The 20489-nt window shown below is 42.4% G+C and overlaps 1 protein-coding gene across 1 annotated transcript in view; it reads right to left on the bottom strand.

Annotated features, from left to right (window-relative positions):
• The window catches only part of cygb2 (cytoglobin 2), a 110821-nt gene that overhangs the window by 42434 nt on the left and 47898 nt on the right, over positions 1 to 20489 (bottom strand). The window contains exon 2 of the mRNA XM_067459415.1: positions 9233 to 9464. Coding sequence (XP_067315516.1) covers positions 9233 to 9464 — 232 coding nt within the window. The remainder of the gene's footprint in view (positions 1 to 9232; positions 9465 to 20489) is intronic.

Genomic DNA, 20489 nt, shown 5'->3' with positions numbered 1-20489 from the left:
TTTAACCATGTTTAAGTAATAATACTTTTTTTTTTAACTATAATACGATAATGTATTTTAGATTTAATCTCAGCGTTTTGTGTGCTATTGTGTCAGACAAACTTTCTCTCATTAGCTATAAGGCCAAGGTGCTGTGGTGATTTTTATACAAGGAAATGTACTGAAACATGTCAAGCGTGTAACTTAATGTTGGCCAATAAATGTACGCTATTTAGGGTTACGTGGTTGTATTGAACGTGATTTTTCGTGTTCCAACTTGTCCCGTAAAGTTATGGGAACAACATAACCACGAATACTAAGAAAATGGTGCTCATTTAATCGTCCTCACAAGTGGGACAAATTCTAAACAGCGTAAGAGAAAGAAAGCTAGCCATGTAACGTTAGGCCTACGTAGCAATATAGAGTAAAACATTTTTTACTTTAGTTTAGTCACACATGCAAGTAAATTCTTAATATTGATAAAATGTATAAAGAATATAATTTGCTTTTTAAAATTTTTATTAATTGTTCTCTTTCTTTCTCCAACAGGGTGTGACCAAGATATCATTGATGGTTTGTCGTCGCAAGGTTTTCTCATCCAAACCAGTCAGTTCTTCTTAAAGGGATAGTTAACCCAAAAATGAAAATTCTGTCATTTACCCTCATGTTGTTCCAAACCTGTGTAGTGATTTTTACTTTTGTCCACCCAAGGACACTAAGTAAGAGAGGGATTGGTACTCACGTCACCGCTGACGTTGTGAATTTGGATCACATGTCACTTAAGGTGTGGTTATGAGTACATCAGATGACCACCTTCCCCCCAGTTAGTTTGGGACACTAGTCAAGGCCTTTTACCTTGGCTGTATGAGAACACTCCGAACAGGAGGCTGCCCAGTCATTTATAATTAATGTAAAGGGGGGAGAGTTGGTCAGCTGATTTATCTGAAAGATTGGTGAGATTTCTAACTTGTAGAGCCTTTTCTGTTTTATCAGCACAAGGAAGACACAATTGTAATAAAATAGATTTTATTAACAAAAGATAAACAGAACAATTAACACAACTACTAAATGAATACAATGAATGATAAAGGAATAAAGTGCGTAAAATGCATAAAATACATGTGAGTAAGTTAAGTGTGGCTATAGAAGAGTTATGTTATCTTACGGAAAGATAAACTGTTGTTTCTCTGAAATTAAGGTGAAGAACCTTATTATGCATTAAACAAATAAACAAAAGATTATTTGTTATTAATTAGCATCAGTTATATTGCCTCTAATGTAAATTAGAAAATCATATACTGATAATAATCAACAATGCCAAGGTCTCTAGAAAGAGGTTTGGTTAAGTGATATTTACGTTCCACGTGGTTGAGTAAGCAGTCCGATGGTGATGACTTCTTCCAATGGTTTTGCTGGGAGACAGTGCAGTGAAGAAAGGAGTTGGAATCTGTTTCAACAGCCTTGAACACGAAGATCTGTGGGATGCTGATCTCCTGGGGCACCAAAGGGTCCTAAAATCTGGAACACGCAGATGAGGCCCTGAAGTAGGTGCAGAAGGTCCTTAATCTGGAACACGCAGACGAAGGAACCTTGAAGTGAAGGTTTGCTCTCCTGAGCTTAACCTTGTTGCAAATGTCTCTGTGTGTCTTCTGCCTCTTTGGACCAGACACTCAGAAGTTGGTCAATCTGCTCTGTTCTCTTTAGCATGGAGACTCGGGACGTGCTGTAGTCGTCTCGCTGGACTAAAACTCTGAACGTAGTGTTGGTTAATGTCTCTTTCCTCACAGGCTGGAGGCTCAGAACGTTGTCGTATCTGTTGCTGCCTCACAAGCTGTAGATTCAGATCCTCGGATCTTGTGTTGTCTCTCTGGTTAAACCAGAGGCTCAGAACTTGGTTGCTCTGTCACAGTCTAATCCTTGGCGGACAGACTCAGAACTTGGTGAACTGTTTGTCTCTCGGATGTGGAGACTCAGAACCTGGTTGCTCTGTCACAGTCTAATCCTCGGCGGACAGACTCAGAACCTGGTGAACTGTTTGTCTCTCAGATGTGGAGACTCAGAACTTGGTGAACTGTTTGTCTCTTGCGTGGAGGAGACTCAGAACCTGGTTGCTCTGTCACAGTCTAATCCTCGGCAGACAGACTCAGAACAAGGTGTGTCTATTGAAGGGGTACCTTAATCCTTTTCCGAATAGGAGGAGATTGCAATTTGGCGCTTCTTCATTCCAGTGTTGCTATTGGCTGCTGGCATCAGAGGGGGCACACAGTGTGGCCCACCCTTCTTTCCCTGTGGAACTCATTTGCATACTGTACACAGTTAGAAGTCTTTAAAGGGTCTTTAAAGTTCATCAATGCATTTCTCACTTTCCAAACCACCGTCAGAATACCCTTGGCAATATACTAAACAAATAGACACCAAACATGATGGAAAAAGATTGAACTGTCATGTGTTCATTCATTTGTTCATTAACAGCTGAATTTGTGGAAGATGTTGCATTACAAATAGCTGTCACTGAGAATACTTATTTCTCTGAATAAGTATGAGATGGATGTGTGTAGTTTACATCAGTCTTAAGGTTTCCAAACATAGTTGTGAATCGATTTGGATGGATCAGTTTTGGTCTTTCTTTGTTTCACCCACAACTGCTGAGGTCCCGAGGAATGTTTATGGCCGTCACAAATCAGGACATTAGGGATCCGTCTCTAGATGGGTGAAGGGCAGAAACTGCATGTGGACCAATGAGAAGTCCTGTCCTTCCTGGGCTTAGTACTAGAGGTCTTCTTCTTGCCCTCAAAGCGGTGTCTGGCTGTTGTCCAAGCATCTTTATCTGATGGGTTGGACATCTTGTTTGTGCTAGTCCAACAAGATCCAATCAAAATGGAGCAAACCTTTGTCCACTGTTATGGGCAAAGAGGGGCCCGGCCATAAACTGGGCCCTGGAATTCTGCTGTCCACTACATACGTATGAGTTTATTTGTTCTGCTGAGCATAAAATAAGATATTTGTAAGAAAGACCAACCATTCACTACCATAGTAGGGGGGAAAATGCTATGAATGGTTGCTCTATCTGCTTTGTTACAAACATTCTTCCAAATATCTTATTTTGTGTTCAGCAGAACAAAGAACATTATACAGGATTTGAACAACATGAGGATGAGTAAATGAGGACAGAATTTTCATTTTTGGTGAACTATCCCTTTTCCAGCTGAAACACTGACAAGTAGCAAGAATGCTCCACTGTATCTACTTTGACTGTGTGTTGCACCAAAACTAAAGGTGCATTAAAGACATTAAAGAAAAGTGACAAGGGCTTTGGTCATTTTTTTTATTATTTAAAGAAATTTTTAATTAATTCTTATGAAAATGTGTTGTTTGTATGACAAATGTTGTAAATGCAGATGATACAATGTGTTTTCATTTGTTTTTTATCCTCGCTATAACATGTTATAACTAGTTCACCTGCAATTTCTAGTAACAATTAAAACCATTTAAAAATGAAACCACTAATTAAAACGTTTTCGTTGAATTAATTATAAAAACAGGTTGAGTAAACGTACATTTTAAAGTTGAAGTCAAGTTTGAGGCAACTAAAAATTATTAATTCAATTAACTTTAAAAATAATTGAGCAAACGTACATTTTAATGTTGAAGTCAAGTTTGAGCCAATTAAAAAATATTAATTCAGGTAACAATTTCTAGAACGAAATTGAGTGAACGTAAAATATCTGTGGAACTAGTTACTAAATAATAATTAGTTGAAAGCACTAGAAATTTTTTACAGTGTAGGCCTAGGTTTTTTATTTATTTATTTTTATTTATTGCATGTGTGTTTTTATTTATTTAAATCCTAGCATGTTTAGATTTAGTTCATGCTTTAAAATGACAGCATACACTATAATTGCCTATAGCCTACTATAAAGCAGGACTGTAATCACCATAGACATTGCAAAAAAAAAAAAAAAAAAAAAAAAAAAATTAAGGCAGATTAGAACCAGCATCCTACCACCAAACCACTAGGGAATTTAAATATTGATAGCGGATCTATGTACCATATTTGTTCACTAAGGGAAGAATCTCGAAACTAACCATATGTTTTTGCTAATTGTCACAAAATTATTATTTCCCAACTAGAATAAGGGTCTGTTTTCAGTATCGGTGGCTTTTTATTACTCAAGCCAGTCATGACGTAAATCTGCACATGGTAATCCGGCCCCTGCATAGCTCTCTCACACTAACATTACTGCTTGATTGAATTCACCTGTTCAAAAATTTTCATCTACACTGAAACGTACATCTTATCCGAAACGTACTTACATCCCCATACTGTGCATGAGCAAATACAAGATGTTTCGACTTGCGTCATTTCCACTACTCGTTTATTTACTCTTTGAAATTTTGCAGCAATGTCAAGTAAAGGCACTGAGTTTTTTTTAATAGTATGTACCAACTGACATTAACATTTAACAAGGCTGTCAAAACAGAAAGCATACAAAACAACTGCTGTACAATGCCGTTCACCATCTTGGCTGAATTGGTCATATTACTGCATCACGTGGCTAAAAATGCGCCATCGTATTAAAAAGCCTCCGTTCTCAGTCCACACCTAAGACGCAAAGACGGCATTTTCAAATGTATCCGCTTTGGAGAGCGTTTCCAAAATACGTTTTCATTGACTTAAAACGTTTTCTCAGTGTGGATGGAAGGCCAAAACGGAGAGAAAAATATACGTTTTCAAATGAAAACGTATTAGTGTGGACATGGTCTTGGACAAACAAACCAGACTTGATTATAATAGGCTACATATGGAAAATTGCAGCTGACAGCATATCAAAGCAAGCTTTGAAGACGTTTTGGGCAATAAAGGATTCATTTTTTTACTTCAGAATCAATTGGGACAGAGAAAGACATTCAAAATCTTCAACTTTTCAAAATCACTTCCAAATCCTGGTAAGTAACCAGCTAGGATGCTATTGTTGTTATGTTAATACACCATCTTATCCATAGGCTGCTTCATTTTAAGGGGTGTGTAATTTCCTGAATTATGTTGATATATTTTTAACTGCCATGTGTTTACCTGAGCTAGCTAGCTAACTTAACCTGAGGTTAGCTATAACTGTTCTGTTATGATGGCAGAATTGTCTTTGTGTGCTGTCTGCCAAAACTTAACTATTTAGCATATGCAGTCTATGCAGTCACTTCAAATAATGTTAAAGTGTGTAATTTATCTACATATAACACTACTATTATTCATGGGGGAAAATAATTCTTAAAGGAACACACCAATATTTTGTGAAATTAGCTTATTCACAGTCTCCCCGAGTTACAGCTAGAGACACGCTTCTCGTCTCTGTCTACAGTAACTGTCTGATGCACCCACTGTTAGCCCACTACACTCTGGACATTATTTCACATTTCTTGTTGTAATGCATGTATAACTTTGTTTACTCATTTAAACTTTGAGTGCTCACAAATAGCTTCATGTCCATGATGAATATGGATGTGACTGGTGACAAGCTGCCATTCAGAAGAATGGAACTTTATAAGGTCATGATAGGTAACTATATTTTCTTTTTTTGCACCAATCACCTACAGTTTTGACTCACTTATGTCACTTTTTTAAATTTATTTTGTATGATAAAATGTAATCTCTACATGATTTTTATTTTGATCAGTATTGGCAAGATATGGCAACTGCTGTTAATTTTCAGGAGCCTTCTAGACGTCACAGTCCGGCACCACAGAAGCTTCCATTGGTAGCCTGATGGCCAACTTTTTGCATGTTGCTCGAGACAGAAAAGGCGGCACTGGGAGCCGGAAGTTAGGAGCTGCTGTGAACAACGATTTATTATTTCATGTTATAATTACAAGGCTTGCAAAGCACTGTATTGTAATCCAATGGCTTCAATAAAGAAACAGATCTGTGACATCACCAGTTTTCTCCTTTAAGGGTAGTATAAACTTGTTTTTGGTACTTCTTACCATTTTAGTATGACAATGCAATCACACCTTCTCCTTAATTTCTTCATGTGTAGTTGTTGCAAAGACCTTACATATTGCCTTTACATTAAAGTATTGCATTTGCAGACAAAATGATGATTGGGGCCATGTGAATACAAAAACATTTGTTTGCAAGACCCTCAATATCACCAGTTTTTTTTGTTTTGTTTTTCTAAATCTAGGGCCTTATTTAAAACTAACAGGTATGCAGTACAAACTTTTATCTGCCCAATCATACCGACAACATGTTCATCTTCCACCCTAGAAAGTTGGGGCAGCTTAAGAAATCTATAAATGCCAGACATTGCCTCCAAGATAAGGCATTTCTGAGTGTAGATATTATACAAAAACAAAGGTGAAAAAATGCATGAAAACTTTGAGCAAAATCTGAGACTAGCAACCAGTTTCCTGGATGTTGTCTGATTTGACACAGGATGACTCACTATTCCTGTGGAGCATGATTTGACTTGAACCACATATTTAGAAATTTGACTGGTGCAATTAAAAACTAATAAGATTTCTGCAGTACATTTAACATTAGCCATTGTTACTTCATAGTACGGTAATCAAGCACTTATGCTCTAACTGACTGCACTATGGGCGAAAAACAAACCCTTTCATGTGTACATTAGCCATGACCTACACGAATATGGATTTTGTGCGTTGATACATTTTGAAACCACTTCAATACATGAAACATGAATGTATGTTCTAATTTCTGTAAGTTTTATATAAATTAAATAATTTGAATGTGTATGTTGTCATTGTTCATTTAGGTTGAAATTTAGTGGTGCTTGACACTGAAATTATATCAAAATATATGTAAATAAATTATGTAATTTTGACAATGTTTGATGTTGACATTGAAGCTTGATATTGAATGATATCTAATTAACATCAAAACTACATCAACATTGTAAAATCTTGACATCAAATAAATGTTGAGTTGACATCAAAGCTTGATATTAAATATCAAAATAATATCAAAATGACATCAACATGACATCTAGACATCAAATAAATGTTGAGTTGACATCGAAGCCTGATATTGAATGATATTAAAATAACATCAAAATGACATCATCATGACATCTTGACATCATATAAATGTTGAACTAACTGACATCAGTGTTTGATGTCATACCGATGTAAAATTGACATCAAATGCCCACTGGGATCTCAGATCATTACTTAATATAATGTATACTTAATTTAGCTAAGGCTGCAAAGCCATCCCCTCACTTCAAATATGGCAGGACTATAACCACTGCGACTAAAGATTGCTTTGTACATAATCTTCCTCATCAGTTCTATCTCCTCAGCATTACAGATAGCCAAGAGGAACTTGATGTTGCAACAGAAACGTCTCAGTTACGTATGAAACCCTCGTTCCCTGAGGAGGGAATGGAGACGTAACATCAGTGACTGACGAATGGGGATTTCGTTTAGAAGCCTATCATCTTCGAGATCTAGAAAACGCCCAGTGGCAGTGCCAAAGCCATGGGCATGCGAGATTTACATGCGTAACTCCGCCTACCCACGTGGGTATATAAGGAAGTAGCTGGAATGATCGCATTATGTTTTACCAGCTGAGGAGCCAAGCTGAACTCCCGTTCCAGTGGTACAGTGGATGTGGCAGAGGGACGTTACGTCTCCGTTCCCTCCTCAGGGAACGAGGGTTACATACGTAACCGAGACGTTCCCTTTTGTTCAGTCACTCCGAGTAACGTCAGTGACTGACGAATGGGGGTCCCAATATAATCACGTCACTCGGCTGTCTTCCAGTGCCCTGTGCAAGCGCGAGTGCCCTGACGTAAGACTAGTACGGTCTAAGGCCTCCACTTAACACAGGAGATACCAAGGTACACTGGGAGGCATATTCCAGGTGGAGTTATACGCCATAGTGCCTACCCGCGGGGAGGACTTAAGAATACACCTATGACCCGCTAAGGGCTGCATAAGAAAGATCACTGGGGTACCAGCCGCAGGTGGATTTTTAACCCCAGGAGGTGGCAGGCTTGCCAAGGGAATACAGGGAGGGTTACGGTGGAAATACACATGTGAGGGAACCATGCACATGGGGCACCTGGCCGGACACGAGTGTCTGGGCTGAGTAGGGCAGACTTACTGGCGTCGGCATCATCAGTGCTGTAGGAGCTCAGGGCTCTCGGAGAAGCTCACCTGAGAAGAATATCGCACGTATCCAGTCTGTGGAGTGGAATGGTGAAGACACCTGAGCCAATCCATTACCGGCCACTTGTAGAGGCGAGTACATAGCCGGATACAGGCTCCACTCAGAGATTGTAAAATCTGGCGAATGTGTTCGGTGTCGCAAGGCCTGCAGCTCTGCAGATGTCTGTTAGCGGAGCGCCATGCACTAAAGCCCAAGAGGAGGCCACACTCCGAGTGGAGTGTGCCCTAACCCCAAGGGTGCATGGGTGCCCCTGCTGCTGGTATGCCAAAACAATGATGTCTACTATCCAGTGAGACAACCTCTGCTTTGAGAGAGCCTTCCCTTTCAGCTTCCCACCATAACAGACAAAGAGGTGGTCTGAGATCCTGAAACACCGCGTCCTGTCTACGTAAGTGCGGAGAGCATGTACTGGACAGAGCAGTGCCAAGGCTGGGTCTGCCTCCTCCAGGGGCAGCGGTTGCAGGTTCATCACCTGGTCTCTAAACGGAGTGGTGGGAACCTTGGGCATATATCCAGGCCGGGGTCTCAGGATCACGTGAGAGTCACCCGGCTTGAATTCCAGGCACGCTTCGTCAACCGAAAATGCCTGCAGGTCCCCTCCCCTTTTGATGGAGGCCAATGCGGTCAGGAGCGCTGTCTTCATAGACAAGAACTTAGCATCTACTGACCGCAAAGGCTCAAATGGGGCCTTCTGCAGTGCACTTAAAACAACTGAGAGGACAATTTAAGGAAGTGTGGGTGTTGGTGGAAGTGACGTATATGCCGTAAAGCAGTCAAATTTTGTAGTTCTTTTTGTTCTCGGGATACTACCTGAAACCCGATACCTAAAAACGATACAGACCCCATCAAGCTATGGCGGACGTGTCATTCAACCTATTGTAAGTCGATGTATCATCACAAGAGTCTTAAAAATATATTATGAAGGTTGAAAAGTTACCTAGTGCTACTTTAAAATATCGTAGTTTCAACATCACTTTGTAACATTAATTCAATGTAATTGCCATTGACGCTTTAACACTTTGTTCCAGTAGGCAAAATGATTATAAATCTTATCTTTCTTACTTTGAAGTACATTGGCTCCACTTTGTATTTCAGGGCATGTGCTTTTCCAACTAGTCCTAGCACAGATGAAACCTTCTCTGGATCATGAAGGTTCTCCACAACCGTGTTAATGGCATTCATAACGCGCCGGGCATGTTTTCTCAGCTGAGAGTTTTTCTCCATCTCTTCTGGGTCTTCCATGTCCTGGAACTGACTGAAGTACTGCTTTGCTGAGGGGAAGTTCACAAAGAATCTGAGAAACACAGAAACAAGGCTATTTATTAATGCAACCAGAATTTAGTAGACTTCCAAGTGAACATTTCAAATTATATGTTATTATTTATATTAAAAGAGGCTTTTAAAAGAGATGTTTCCAGAGGTCATAGATCCTCTTCTTTATATTTAATTAATCTTTGTCATTAGGTGTCACAATACACCAGTGTGAGTGCCCATGATCACCACCAGAGGGCACTCCACCCCGGACTGTCCCTCCATCACAAATTTCATTACCCATAATCCTTTGCCTAGGACTCATTAGCACTCAGTGACTATGTTTACATGGACAACAATACTCCGATATTACCACCCCAAGTACCACCCCAAAGTACCACAACAATACTCCGAGTAGCACCCCAAAGTTCCTGGTTCCTGGGTAAAGTTCCTGTGGTGGAAACGTGGCTAGAGTTACAAATGATTTACTCTTACCATCTGATTGTTTTTGTATTTCTCTATTGGTGTTACTAGATCTTAGCACTGCATTTGATACTATCAACCACAACATTCTTCTGAATAGGCTTGAAAATTATGTTGGCATTAGTGGAATTGCAGCGGCATGGTTTAAATAAGTTTGAAGCAGTAGCGTTTGTAGCGTTATCAGTTTGTAGCAGTAAATGAAGAGATGTCACATCGATCACAAATTCCATATGGAGTACCGCAGGGCTCAGCTAGGACCATTGCTTTTTTTTTTACCCTGTACATGCTACCTTTGGGAGATATCATTAGGAAGCATGACATTAGTTTTCATTGTTATGCTGACGATACTCAGCTTTATTCACGCCCTGACAAAACTTACCAATTCACAAGATTAACGGAATGCATAGCTGATATAAAAAATTGGATGACAAACTTAATTCAGAAAAATAATTTTTAATTATTGGACAAAAAAGCTCTACACGTAGTAACCTAGAATACTGTCTAACACTTTATGGCTGCTCTGTCAAGCCCTCGTCGTCAGTGACGAACTTGGGTGTGCTCTTTGATACTAATCTTTAATTTAAAAGCCACGTTTCTAGCAACTGTAAAACTGCAGTCTACCATCTTAAAAATGTATCTAAATTATGGCACATGGTTTTAATTCAAAATGCTGAACAGTTAGTTCATGCGTTCATGAGCTTAAGGCTAGATTATTGTAATGTTCTACTGGGTGGTTGCCCTGCTCGCTTAATAAACTCCAGCTGGTTTAAAACACAGCAGCTTGAGTTCTCACTTCAACCAGGAAGTATGATCATATTAACCCGGTTCTGTTAACACTGAGTCCCTAGTATTAAACATTGTATACATTTTAAAGTCTTGCTTATTACTTACAAAGCACTAAAGGGTTTAGCTTCCAGTACTTGAGTGAGCTCTTTACACATTATACTCCATTATGTCTATTGCGGTCTCAAAATTCTGGCCAGTTAATACCTAGAATATCAAAATCAACCGCAGGCAGTCAATCTGTAACAAAGTTCGTAGATGGGAAGGAAGGAGGAGGGAACCGGCGAACGTTCAAAAACTTTAATTCAAAATAAATAAACAAAACGAAAGTAAAACAGCGGGCAGCCCCTCATGGACGACTGCCCATACACACACACAATTATAAAACGTGGGCAGCCCCTCACGGACGACTGCCCACACACACATAATAAAACGTAAACAAAACTCAACATAAAATCCAGGCCTGGTCCTCTCTCGTCTTCTGCTGCCTTCGCTCCACCTTTTATGCTCCCGTCACATGGCCCCGAGACGAGACCGGTGTGTCATGCAGCTGGTACTCATTAACACTCGTCACCGGCCCGCTCTCGCGGTCCCTCGCCCCGCTGCTTGCCACACACCCCCATTGCCCCTCGCAGGCCGGGGGGCCGATCACGGCGGCCGTGGCACCTGGGGGTAAGGACAGAGAGGCGAGAAAAATGGAGACGGGAGCACGAGGAGCTAGAGAACAAGAGAGGGGAGAGAGGGAAAAAAGAAAGGAAAAAAGAAATCTTGTCCGGTTCCCAGACACACTGCCGTTCGGCCCTCCGCCTGCCGAGAGGCTCTTCCTCATGGTGCTGTGCGATGGCACTGGACGCTTGGTGGACAGCTCGACCCTCCTCTGCCCCCTGGCTGCGGGCGGTGACTCCTTCTGAGGGACCCGGCAGCGAGCCCCGCGCTCCCTGCTCCTCCCCTATCCGCGGACGGCAGCAGGCTCCGGCCCACAGCAAGCGCGGCGACTCCTCCGCTCCCTCTCGGACGGCAGCCACCCCACCTCGACCCAGGGGCACGGCAGCGAGGTCTCAGTCCCACCTTCCTCGCTCCAGCACCATCGCCTCGGGCAGCCCTCACGGTCCTCATTCATCCGTGCTGCCCGACCTCCTCAGCACCATGATCCCCCTCAGCAGCGAGGGCTCTTCGACAGCATGTCCCTCCTTCCTCCCGGGTTTCAGCACCAGTGAAACAAGGTTTGTAGATGGGAAGGAAGGAGGCGGGAACCGGCGAACGTTCAAAAACTTTAATTCAAAATAAATAAACAAAACGAAAGTAAAACCACGGGCAGCCCCTCACAGACGACTGCCCACACACACACACATAATAAAATGTGGGCAGCCCCTCACGGACGACTGCCCACACACCCGTAATAAAACGTAAACAAAACTCAACATAAAATCCAGGCCTGGTCTTCTCTCATCTTCCGCTGCCTTCGCTCCTCTTTTTATGCTCCCGTCACATGGCCGCGAGACGAGACCAGTGTGTCACGCAGCTGGTACTCATTAACACTCGTCACCGGCCCGCTCTCGTGGTCCCTCGCCCCGCTGCTTGCCACACAATCCTTTTCCTATTTAGCACATAAACTATGGAACAGTCTTCATAACATTGTTCAGGAAGCAGACACACTCATTTTAAATCTAGACTAAAAACACATCTCTTTCCTATGGTATACACAAAGAACATTATCAATTTCTATTATTTAAATCAGTTAAATGATCCAATCTTTAATCTTTCCAAATAATCGTACGTATATCTACCTAATGTAACTTCAATGCTGCCAGAATTATAAGCATACACTGTTTGTTTGTCAGCCCGAGGAGAACTGGCCCTTCCAACTGAGCCTGGTTTCTCCCAAGGTTTTTTTCTCTATTCTGGCCCTAAAATGAGTTTTGGTTCCTTGCCACTGTTGCCTTTGGCTTGGGGACACCTACATTTCAACTACACTCACCTAAAGTATTATTAGGAACACCTGTTCAATTTCTCAATAATGCAATTATCTAATCAACCAATCACATGACAGTTGCTTCAATGCATTTAGGGGTGCGGTCCTGGTCAAGACAATCTCCTGAACCCTAACTGAATGTCAGAATGGGAAAGAAAGGTGATTTAAGCAATTTTGAGCATGGCATGGTTGTTGGTGCCATACGGGCCGGTCTGAGTTTTTCACAATCCGCTCAGTTATTGGGATTTTCACACACAACCATTTCTTGGGTTTACAAAGAATGGTGTGAAAAGGGAAAACCATCCAGTATGCGGCAGTCCCGTGGGCGAAAATGCCGATAGAAAAGCAACTTTGATTGAAATAACTACTCGTTACAACCGAGGTATGCAGCAAAGCTTTTGTGAAGCCACAACACGCACAACCTTGAGGCAGATGGGCTACCACAGCAAAAGACTCCACCGGGTACCACTCATCTCCACTACAAATAGGAAAAAAGAGGCTACAATTTGCACAAGCTCACCAAAATTAGACAGTTGAAGACTGGAAAAATGTTGCCTGGTCTGATGAGTCTCGCATTCTATTGAGACATTCAGATGGTAAAGTCAGAATTTGGCGTAAACGGAATGAGAACATGGATCCATCATGCCTTGTTATCACTGTGCAGGCTGCTGCTGGTGGTGTAATGGTGTCTGTGGGGGGGATGGGGGGCTTGGCACACTTTAGGCCCCTTAGTGCCAATTGGGCATCGTTTAAATGTCACGGCCTACCTGAGCAATGTTTCTGACCATGTCCATCCCTTTATGACCACCATCTGCCCATCCCCTGATGGCTACTTCCAGCAGGATAATGTCACAAAGCTCAAATCATTTCAAATTGGCTTCTTGAATATGACAATGAGTTCACTGTACTAAAATGGCCCCCACAGTCACCAGATCTCAAACAAATAGAACATCTTTGGGATGAGGTGGAATGGGAGCTTCGTGCCCTGGATGTGCATCCCACAAATATGATCTCCATCAACTGCAAGATGCTATCCTATCAAAATGGGCCAACATTTCTAAAGAATGCTTTCAACACCTTGTTGAATCAATTCCACATAGAATGAAGGCAGTTCTGAAGGTGAAATGGGGGGGGGGGGGGGGGGGGTCAAACACAGTATTAGTTACGGTGTCCCTAATAATACTTTAGGTGAGTGTATATTACCGATCTGCCCACAATGACACTATATGATATTTGAAATCAGCTGGGTAACATCACTGTTCTCACCAGAGCGGCTGTTTAGACGAATCAAATTCCGTTACATTCTCTTCCTGTTAACACTGTGAAGCTGCTTTGAAACAGTTGAACTTGTAAAAAAAAATATCAGCATTCATTCTGCAGCAAGAGCAACATATCAGCTGATGAGGTTAATCAGACATGTGCTCACCTGTTGATTAGTTAGTTACCCAAATAATTGGTTATTTGGTAAATCTGACTGGAAATTAATGCAAAACACTGGGGTATATATAGATATCCCTCAGTGTTTTGCATTAATTTCCTGTCAGATTGTTATTCTTGTCTCACCACTAAAATCAGTCTAAATTGCACTTTGGGTTCTGTTTGTTTACAGGTGTGACAGGCTTTTTCCTCAAAGAAAAATGGGATGAAAATTGCTTTAATATTGTGTCAAAAATACAGGTTGTTGTTTTTTACATATTAATTACGCTGTATGTGTTTTAATAATTTGTAGAATATAACCAATATTATTTGTTAGTATTTGTAGTAGTGAATTAAACAAATTATACTGACCTCCAAGCAAGACATATTTTCATTAGTTTATTCCAGTAAAAATAAAAATACACTAAAAATGTTCTACAGCACATGATAACCAAAGCCATCACTCTTCGTTAACATTTTGGCCAAGAGTATCCTTCGCAGCTGAGAAGAAATAGAATATTTATGCCTTTGGAATCCAGAGAGCACAATCTGCATAAATTAGATAGACACAAGCCAATAAATGCAAATTATGTAAAATGATAGACTGGAAGACTGGGAATGAGGAATGAAGATAGCCAACGAGAGAGAGAGCAATTTTGGGCAATGAATGGAAGCGTGGTGTTAGACTGCAGTGCAGAGCTGAAGTGGCTCTGATGAGAAGGATGTCATTAAGTCACAGCAGGGAAAATGAGAGGCAGGTGCACAGACAGAGAGAGAGAGAGAGAGAGAGAGAGAGAGAGAGAGAGAGAGAGAGAGAGAGAGAGAGAGAGAGAGAGAGAGAGAGAGAGAGAGAACACAGCCAGTCAGTACAGTGCTTTAACTCTGATGGTTTAAGATTCTTAGCATTGATGAACATACTATACTCTAATATTCAAGATTGCAAATCTGACATGAACGACAAACTGCTGCTCTGTTTCTGTTTTCAGTTCCACAGTAGGCGATAAAATTGTCAACTGTGTGCCTGGCAGTATCCTGTTAAAATATGACTGAAAACTTATGACAAACTAGATTTAGCAGTAACAATTTACAGAATGCAGGGCTCGACATTAACGCTTGAAAACACGCTGTTGACGCTCGCACATCTCGAGGAGAAATCAAACAAATGTGAAGTTTTTATATTTGTAACATATGATACAGTTAAACAACATCACAACCAAATGTGCTGTTTTTCTGAATACCATCACGATTGACAGTGATTTCACGTGACAGTTCCATAAACAATTAATTAACATTTAGCTACTTTGTCACAACTGCACTTCCTGCAGCATCAGACACGGGGGCTGCGTCCAAAACCTGGAAAATGCTGCCTTCGGAGGACACATTTGAAGGCAGGAAGGCATCAAGCCCCATCCGACTCTAATGTTTGCTTTACTTCCTATCTCCTGAGATACCTTCATCTGATCTAATTTTGTCGCAATATTATCCTGTTTGACACTGAAGCTGCTTTGACACAATCGTGATTGTAAAAGCGCTATATAAATAAAGTTGATTGATTGATTGATTGAATGATTTTTGAAGGCAGCGTACATGTGTCCTTCAAAGCCTTTGATATCCCACAATCCTGTGCTTTCCATTCAGTGACAGTTGAGATAGCGTCCGAAAGTTGCGTTGGTGGGTCAGTTTGTGTGTAAATGTACGATTTTTACCAACATATTACACTTCTGATGTCAATTCTAGTGAGAAATCACTACTGCAGTAATTAAATATATGTTTAGTTCTCACCAAAGCTCTCTCTATTTTGCTGTAGATCATTAAACTGTTATACTGCCTGAGAAGTCTGTCCGAAATTAGTTTCATGAGATGCCTTCATGCACAAAATGCGGCCTTACAAGGTATTGTCTGATGAGGTAGTGAGGCAACGAGTCAGCAGCCTAGGTTTTCGGACGCAGCCGGGAACTTACACCATGCCCACTCGTTCACAATTACCGGAATTCTGATCACCTGTGCATCATTACCAATGCATCGAAGTCACTTTCCCGCCGGAAAACGCCCCCTCACCCGGGGCTGAGTGGCAGAAGAGCTGCTGCGTGACCGCGGCTATTAGAGAAAAACGCGAGTATAACAAACAATTGTCAGTTTAAACTAAAGGTTGGGCTCGATATAGTGGTCCTTACAAATACCACAGATTCAGTGATCCATGGATAATGACATGCAGCCAGGAATCGTGTTTTCCTGACATTTTTATGAGCCTGATTTCGACATGATTATTTATAACTGATCAGTCATCAAATTTTTCAAGTAAATCTCGCTTGTTTATGTGGATGGGTCAGTGTATTGAAGCGTATATGGCTGCTTGTCACGAATGGAAAACAAGTTTTTTCAAAATCTGAATATAAGACCTATTAATAAAAAATAAATAATAATTATATTGCCCAGACAGCGTGCAAAGAGTGCTCCCTTTATAATCACTAAAAGCTGTCACTCATTTAATAAACGCAATCTCACAGATTTCCACAGTGAAGCTGGTATACAATGAATTTCTTATTTTCCCAATGTCTGCACTTACTGAGACGCATGCGCATGTTAACTGAACTCAGTCAGCACCCGGACAAACAAACACTAGAGCGGTGAGTGGATTCCAAGTTCAACACCTGTGATTGGCCAACTGCATTGTAGATATCAACAAACATGTCTGTGATTGGCTACATTACTCACCGAGGCGAAAACATGTTGGAAATGTAATCATTTCACTAGTGTAAAAACAGATACACACTGGATCATTTGTGAGCTCCTTTTCGCTAATAATATGCTTTTATTACGAATTCTTACGAAGGATTACATATCCTAGACAAGCTGTTATGGGCAGCGTTTTACTCTTAAAGCAGAAGCAGCAGCAGGTTGGTGGTTTGAGTGTGAAAATTGCATGCTATTATCAAGTCCGTCTCAAGCTCGAAACAGCGTTCTTCATTGGGTCCGCGGACAAGCCTCCGCCTACCCCCCCTTCAGGCGCTGGGCCTGGTTTTTTGTGTTTTCACTGCATTCATGCTGTAAACCAATGCTGCCTCTCAGTCTTTCAACCTCCACACCCAGCAGTGAGTACAATTCAGTTACCTCCTCATACTGCTCATCTTACTAAGACCCTGGTGTAGGTTGATAATTCTCACACCTCCATTTAGGCGCAAGCCCTCATCGACTCTGGGTCGGCTGGGAACTTCATCAGTCAGCAAACCCTCCAGACTCCAGTGAATGCACATCGCCAACGCTGTCCAGTCGACCTCAGGATCACCACGATACAAGGAAAGCCGCTGGGCCGAGGTCGCTTCCGTCATTTCGCCCCCACACTTACTCTCCGCATTAGTCATCTGCATGAGGAGACCATCACATTCATGGTGCTGGAGGAGTCAACCACTGACATCATCCTGGGACACCCATGGTTAAACCTGCATCAACCAAACATCCACTGGTCCTCTGGTGAAATCCTCAAATGGGGTGAGAATTGCTTTCAGAACTGCATAATTCATCCAATCAAAGTCAAACCCAAATCCTCTTCAGTCTACCAACAGCTTCCAGTACAGTCTACGTCTGTGGAAAGTACTGACAACCACATTAACATAACCATACCTCCTGCTTACCAGGCGTTCCAGGATGTCTTCATTAAGGAGTTGGCTAACAAACTTCCACCTCATTGGCCATTGTCCACATTTGCCCCATCGACCTCCTGCCTGTGGCTACCTTACCCAAAGGCCACATCTATCCACTGTCCATCCCAGAGCAGCAATCCATGGAGGAGTATGTGCACAAAGTGCTACATCAAGGGTTCACAAGACAATCTACCTCCCCTGCCGCTTCGAGCTTTTTCTTTGTGGCAAAAAAGGATGGAGGCTTGCGCCCGTGCATCGATTATCGTCATCTCAACTCACAAACCGTTAAATTCAGCTATCCCCTTTCTATGGTCCCTGTGGCCCTGGAGTAACTCACTATCTTCTCCAAGCTGTACTTAAGGAGTGCCTATAACCGCATTTGCATCCGGAAGGGTGACGAGTGGAAGACCACCTTCATAACCTCTTCCGGGCACTACGAGTACCGGGTGATGCCGTTTGGGTTGTCCAACTCACCTTGGTGTTTAACATCTGTTCCGCCACTGGCCCCAGCGCCAGTGATACCCAAAACTACCCAAAAAGAGCAGTTTCCAAATCTTTGAGTGCCAAGAGAGCGTGCTTGGCGGTGTTCGACGCTTCCATGCCTTATCACCCTCCGGCGCCTCTCCAAACGCCAGCAGCAACCTCAGCGGAAGCAGGTAGGTGTTGCCCCGTGCACGCAGACCCCGCCTCGGGCCGCCACCACGCCGTCCGGGCCGGGTCCCTGCATGCCGCTGCGCTGCCCCGTATCCAGGTGAATGCGGATGCGGTGAATTCCTCCGGCTCAGAAACGGCGAGATGACGAAACGACCGGCAGATGTCTCCTTGACAGAGGCAGGTCTCAATCCTCAACGCAACGTCTATTGCTGTCTCTAGAGATGTTGGAGGATCCTGTGCAGCAATTTCATCTTGAATGGCAGGATTAAGACCCTCGAGAAAGTGAGCCCGTAGTACAGCATCATTCCAGCCGCTGGTGCGTCTTGAACGCGATGGCATAATCTGTGACGGAAGAGGTCTGTTGCAGTAAACTTACCAGCTCGGCTGCTGCCATGTCCCCATGAAGCGACTGATCATATAAACTCAGCATCTCCGTCTCCAGAGCGAAGCCGTGCACGGAGCCTTGGCCCCCCATACAGCCATTCCCCACTGTCTCGCCTTTCCGGTGAGAAGTGTCAAAACATACTATAGAAGCGGCGAATCACTGTGGCTGAAGGGCAAAGACAAGGGAACACTGCTGCAGGAAGGCCCGGCAGGTGTTGGGGTCGCCTTCGAAGGACGGGGGTGTCGCGACATGTGGCTCACGGTCTGCAGGTGCAGTTTCAACAGGTGCAGAAGGGAAACGCTCACAGACCGGGGAAACAATCTGGTCTACCCGGGTACTGAGCTCCGTAAACTGTTTAGACAGGACACAGAAATCTCTGGCAGCTACACTCAACATAGATAAATGCTGTTCAATGACCGCTCCCTGCTGGTGAAGTGCGGAGTACACAGAATCCGAAACCCTCCGAATTTGCTGACTCCATCTCTGGCGCGCTCATTCTGTCACAAGGGGTCTCAGAGCCAAATGCAAGTTCACAATGTTTATTTAGAAGGGATAAAGAGAGAGTTAGACAAAGCACAAAAGTCACAGTCCACAGAAGAGAGACCACACGCAACGTCCAACGATGTAATCCACTCTGGTCGGTAACCAGAGAGAAATTCTCACAAGACAGATGACTGATGATCTCTACCATACGCTAGACAGAAGGCAGAACAACGCCTGACAGAAAAGGAAGATCACTGGAAACGGGAAGAGACTGGATCTCGCATAAAAACAAAGCGAAGTCACACCGGAAAAACAGGACAGAGTTCACTCGAAGGCTAGTTCACGTACATCCACAGGCGTGCAAATTCTGGGCATTAACAAGCATCCAGATGCCTGTGACAGAACCTGAGAAGAGCTGAAGAGAGTCAGGATAAGACTGGACAGTGTGACTGAGACCAACCGAGGCAATGAGCAGGCAACGAGAGACAGGACAGTGTGTTATTTAAAGAGAACAGCTGATGAGACATGACAATTAATGAAATGAGTGGGAGGAGCCAGTGTACCAGTAAGGAACCACCACCAACTGGTAAGAAAATACATACACACACACACACACACACACTCGATCACCCAGGAGTCCTGACACATTTGTAATATATAATTAATCACATTTCCAAATATTTACTAATTTCTTGTTGTTGTTTTAGATGCCTTACAAGCAGGGCAGGCGTTTGCTATAGGCGAGCTAGGCGGTTGCCTAGGGCGACAATTGTGTTAGGGGCGCGAGCGCGCTCTAGTGCCGCCCATTACTTCCCATTAAGCATAGAATCGGAACAAGCGAAATACAACATGTTTATTAAACATGATCATCATAGGGCGCCCCCTCAGCCACATGTTTAATTACTTATCAATCTGATTATTAGATTGAATTGATGGTGATTATTGATTATTAGTTCAGGCGTTAGGTCAGGCAAGTGCTCATCTTGCGCGTTCATCAAAAATGAGGCGTCTAAACCCCGCGGATGCACATGGACGGGAAAAAAAGAAAGGAAGAAAATCGAAAGAAAGTGCAGTATAGAGGTTAGTCTTCTTATCTCAGCCAATATGTTGTCAAACAAAATAAAATTACTTAGTATTATCAATCTTATCAACTAATATTTATTTTATAAATATTATTAATATTGTCACTAAGCTAATATGTAGAATTGCTAGTTTTCTACATATTACTATACGTATTGCAAACATAACTTC

The sequence above is a fragment of the Pseudorasbora parva genome, chromosome 12, assembly GCF_024679245.1.
Source record: "Pseudorasbora parva isolate DD20220531a chromosome 12, ASM2467924v1, whole genome shotgun sequence".
NCBI lineage: Eukaryota > Metazoa > Chordata > Actinopteri > Cypriniformes > Gobionidae > Pseudorasbora > Pseudorasbora parva.
The sequence above is the reverse complement of the archived record's forward strand: the minus strand, read 5'-3'. Positions and strand labels throughout refer to the sequence as shown.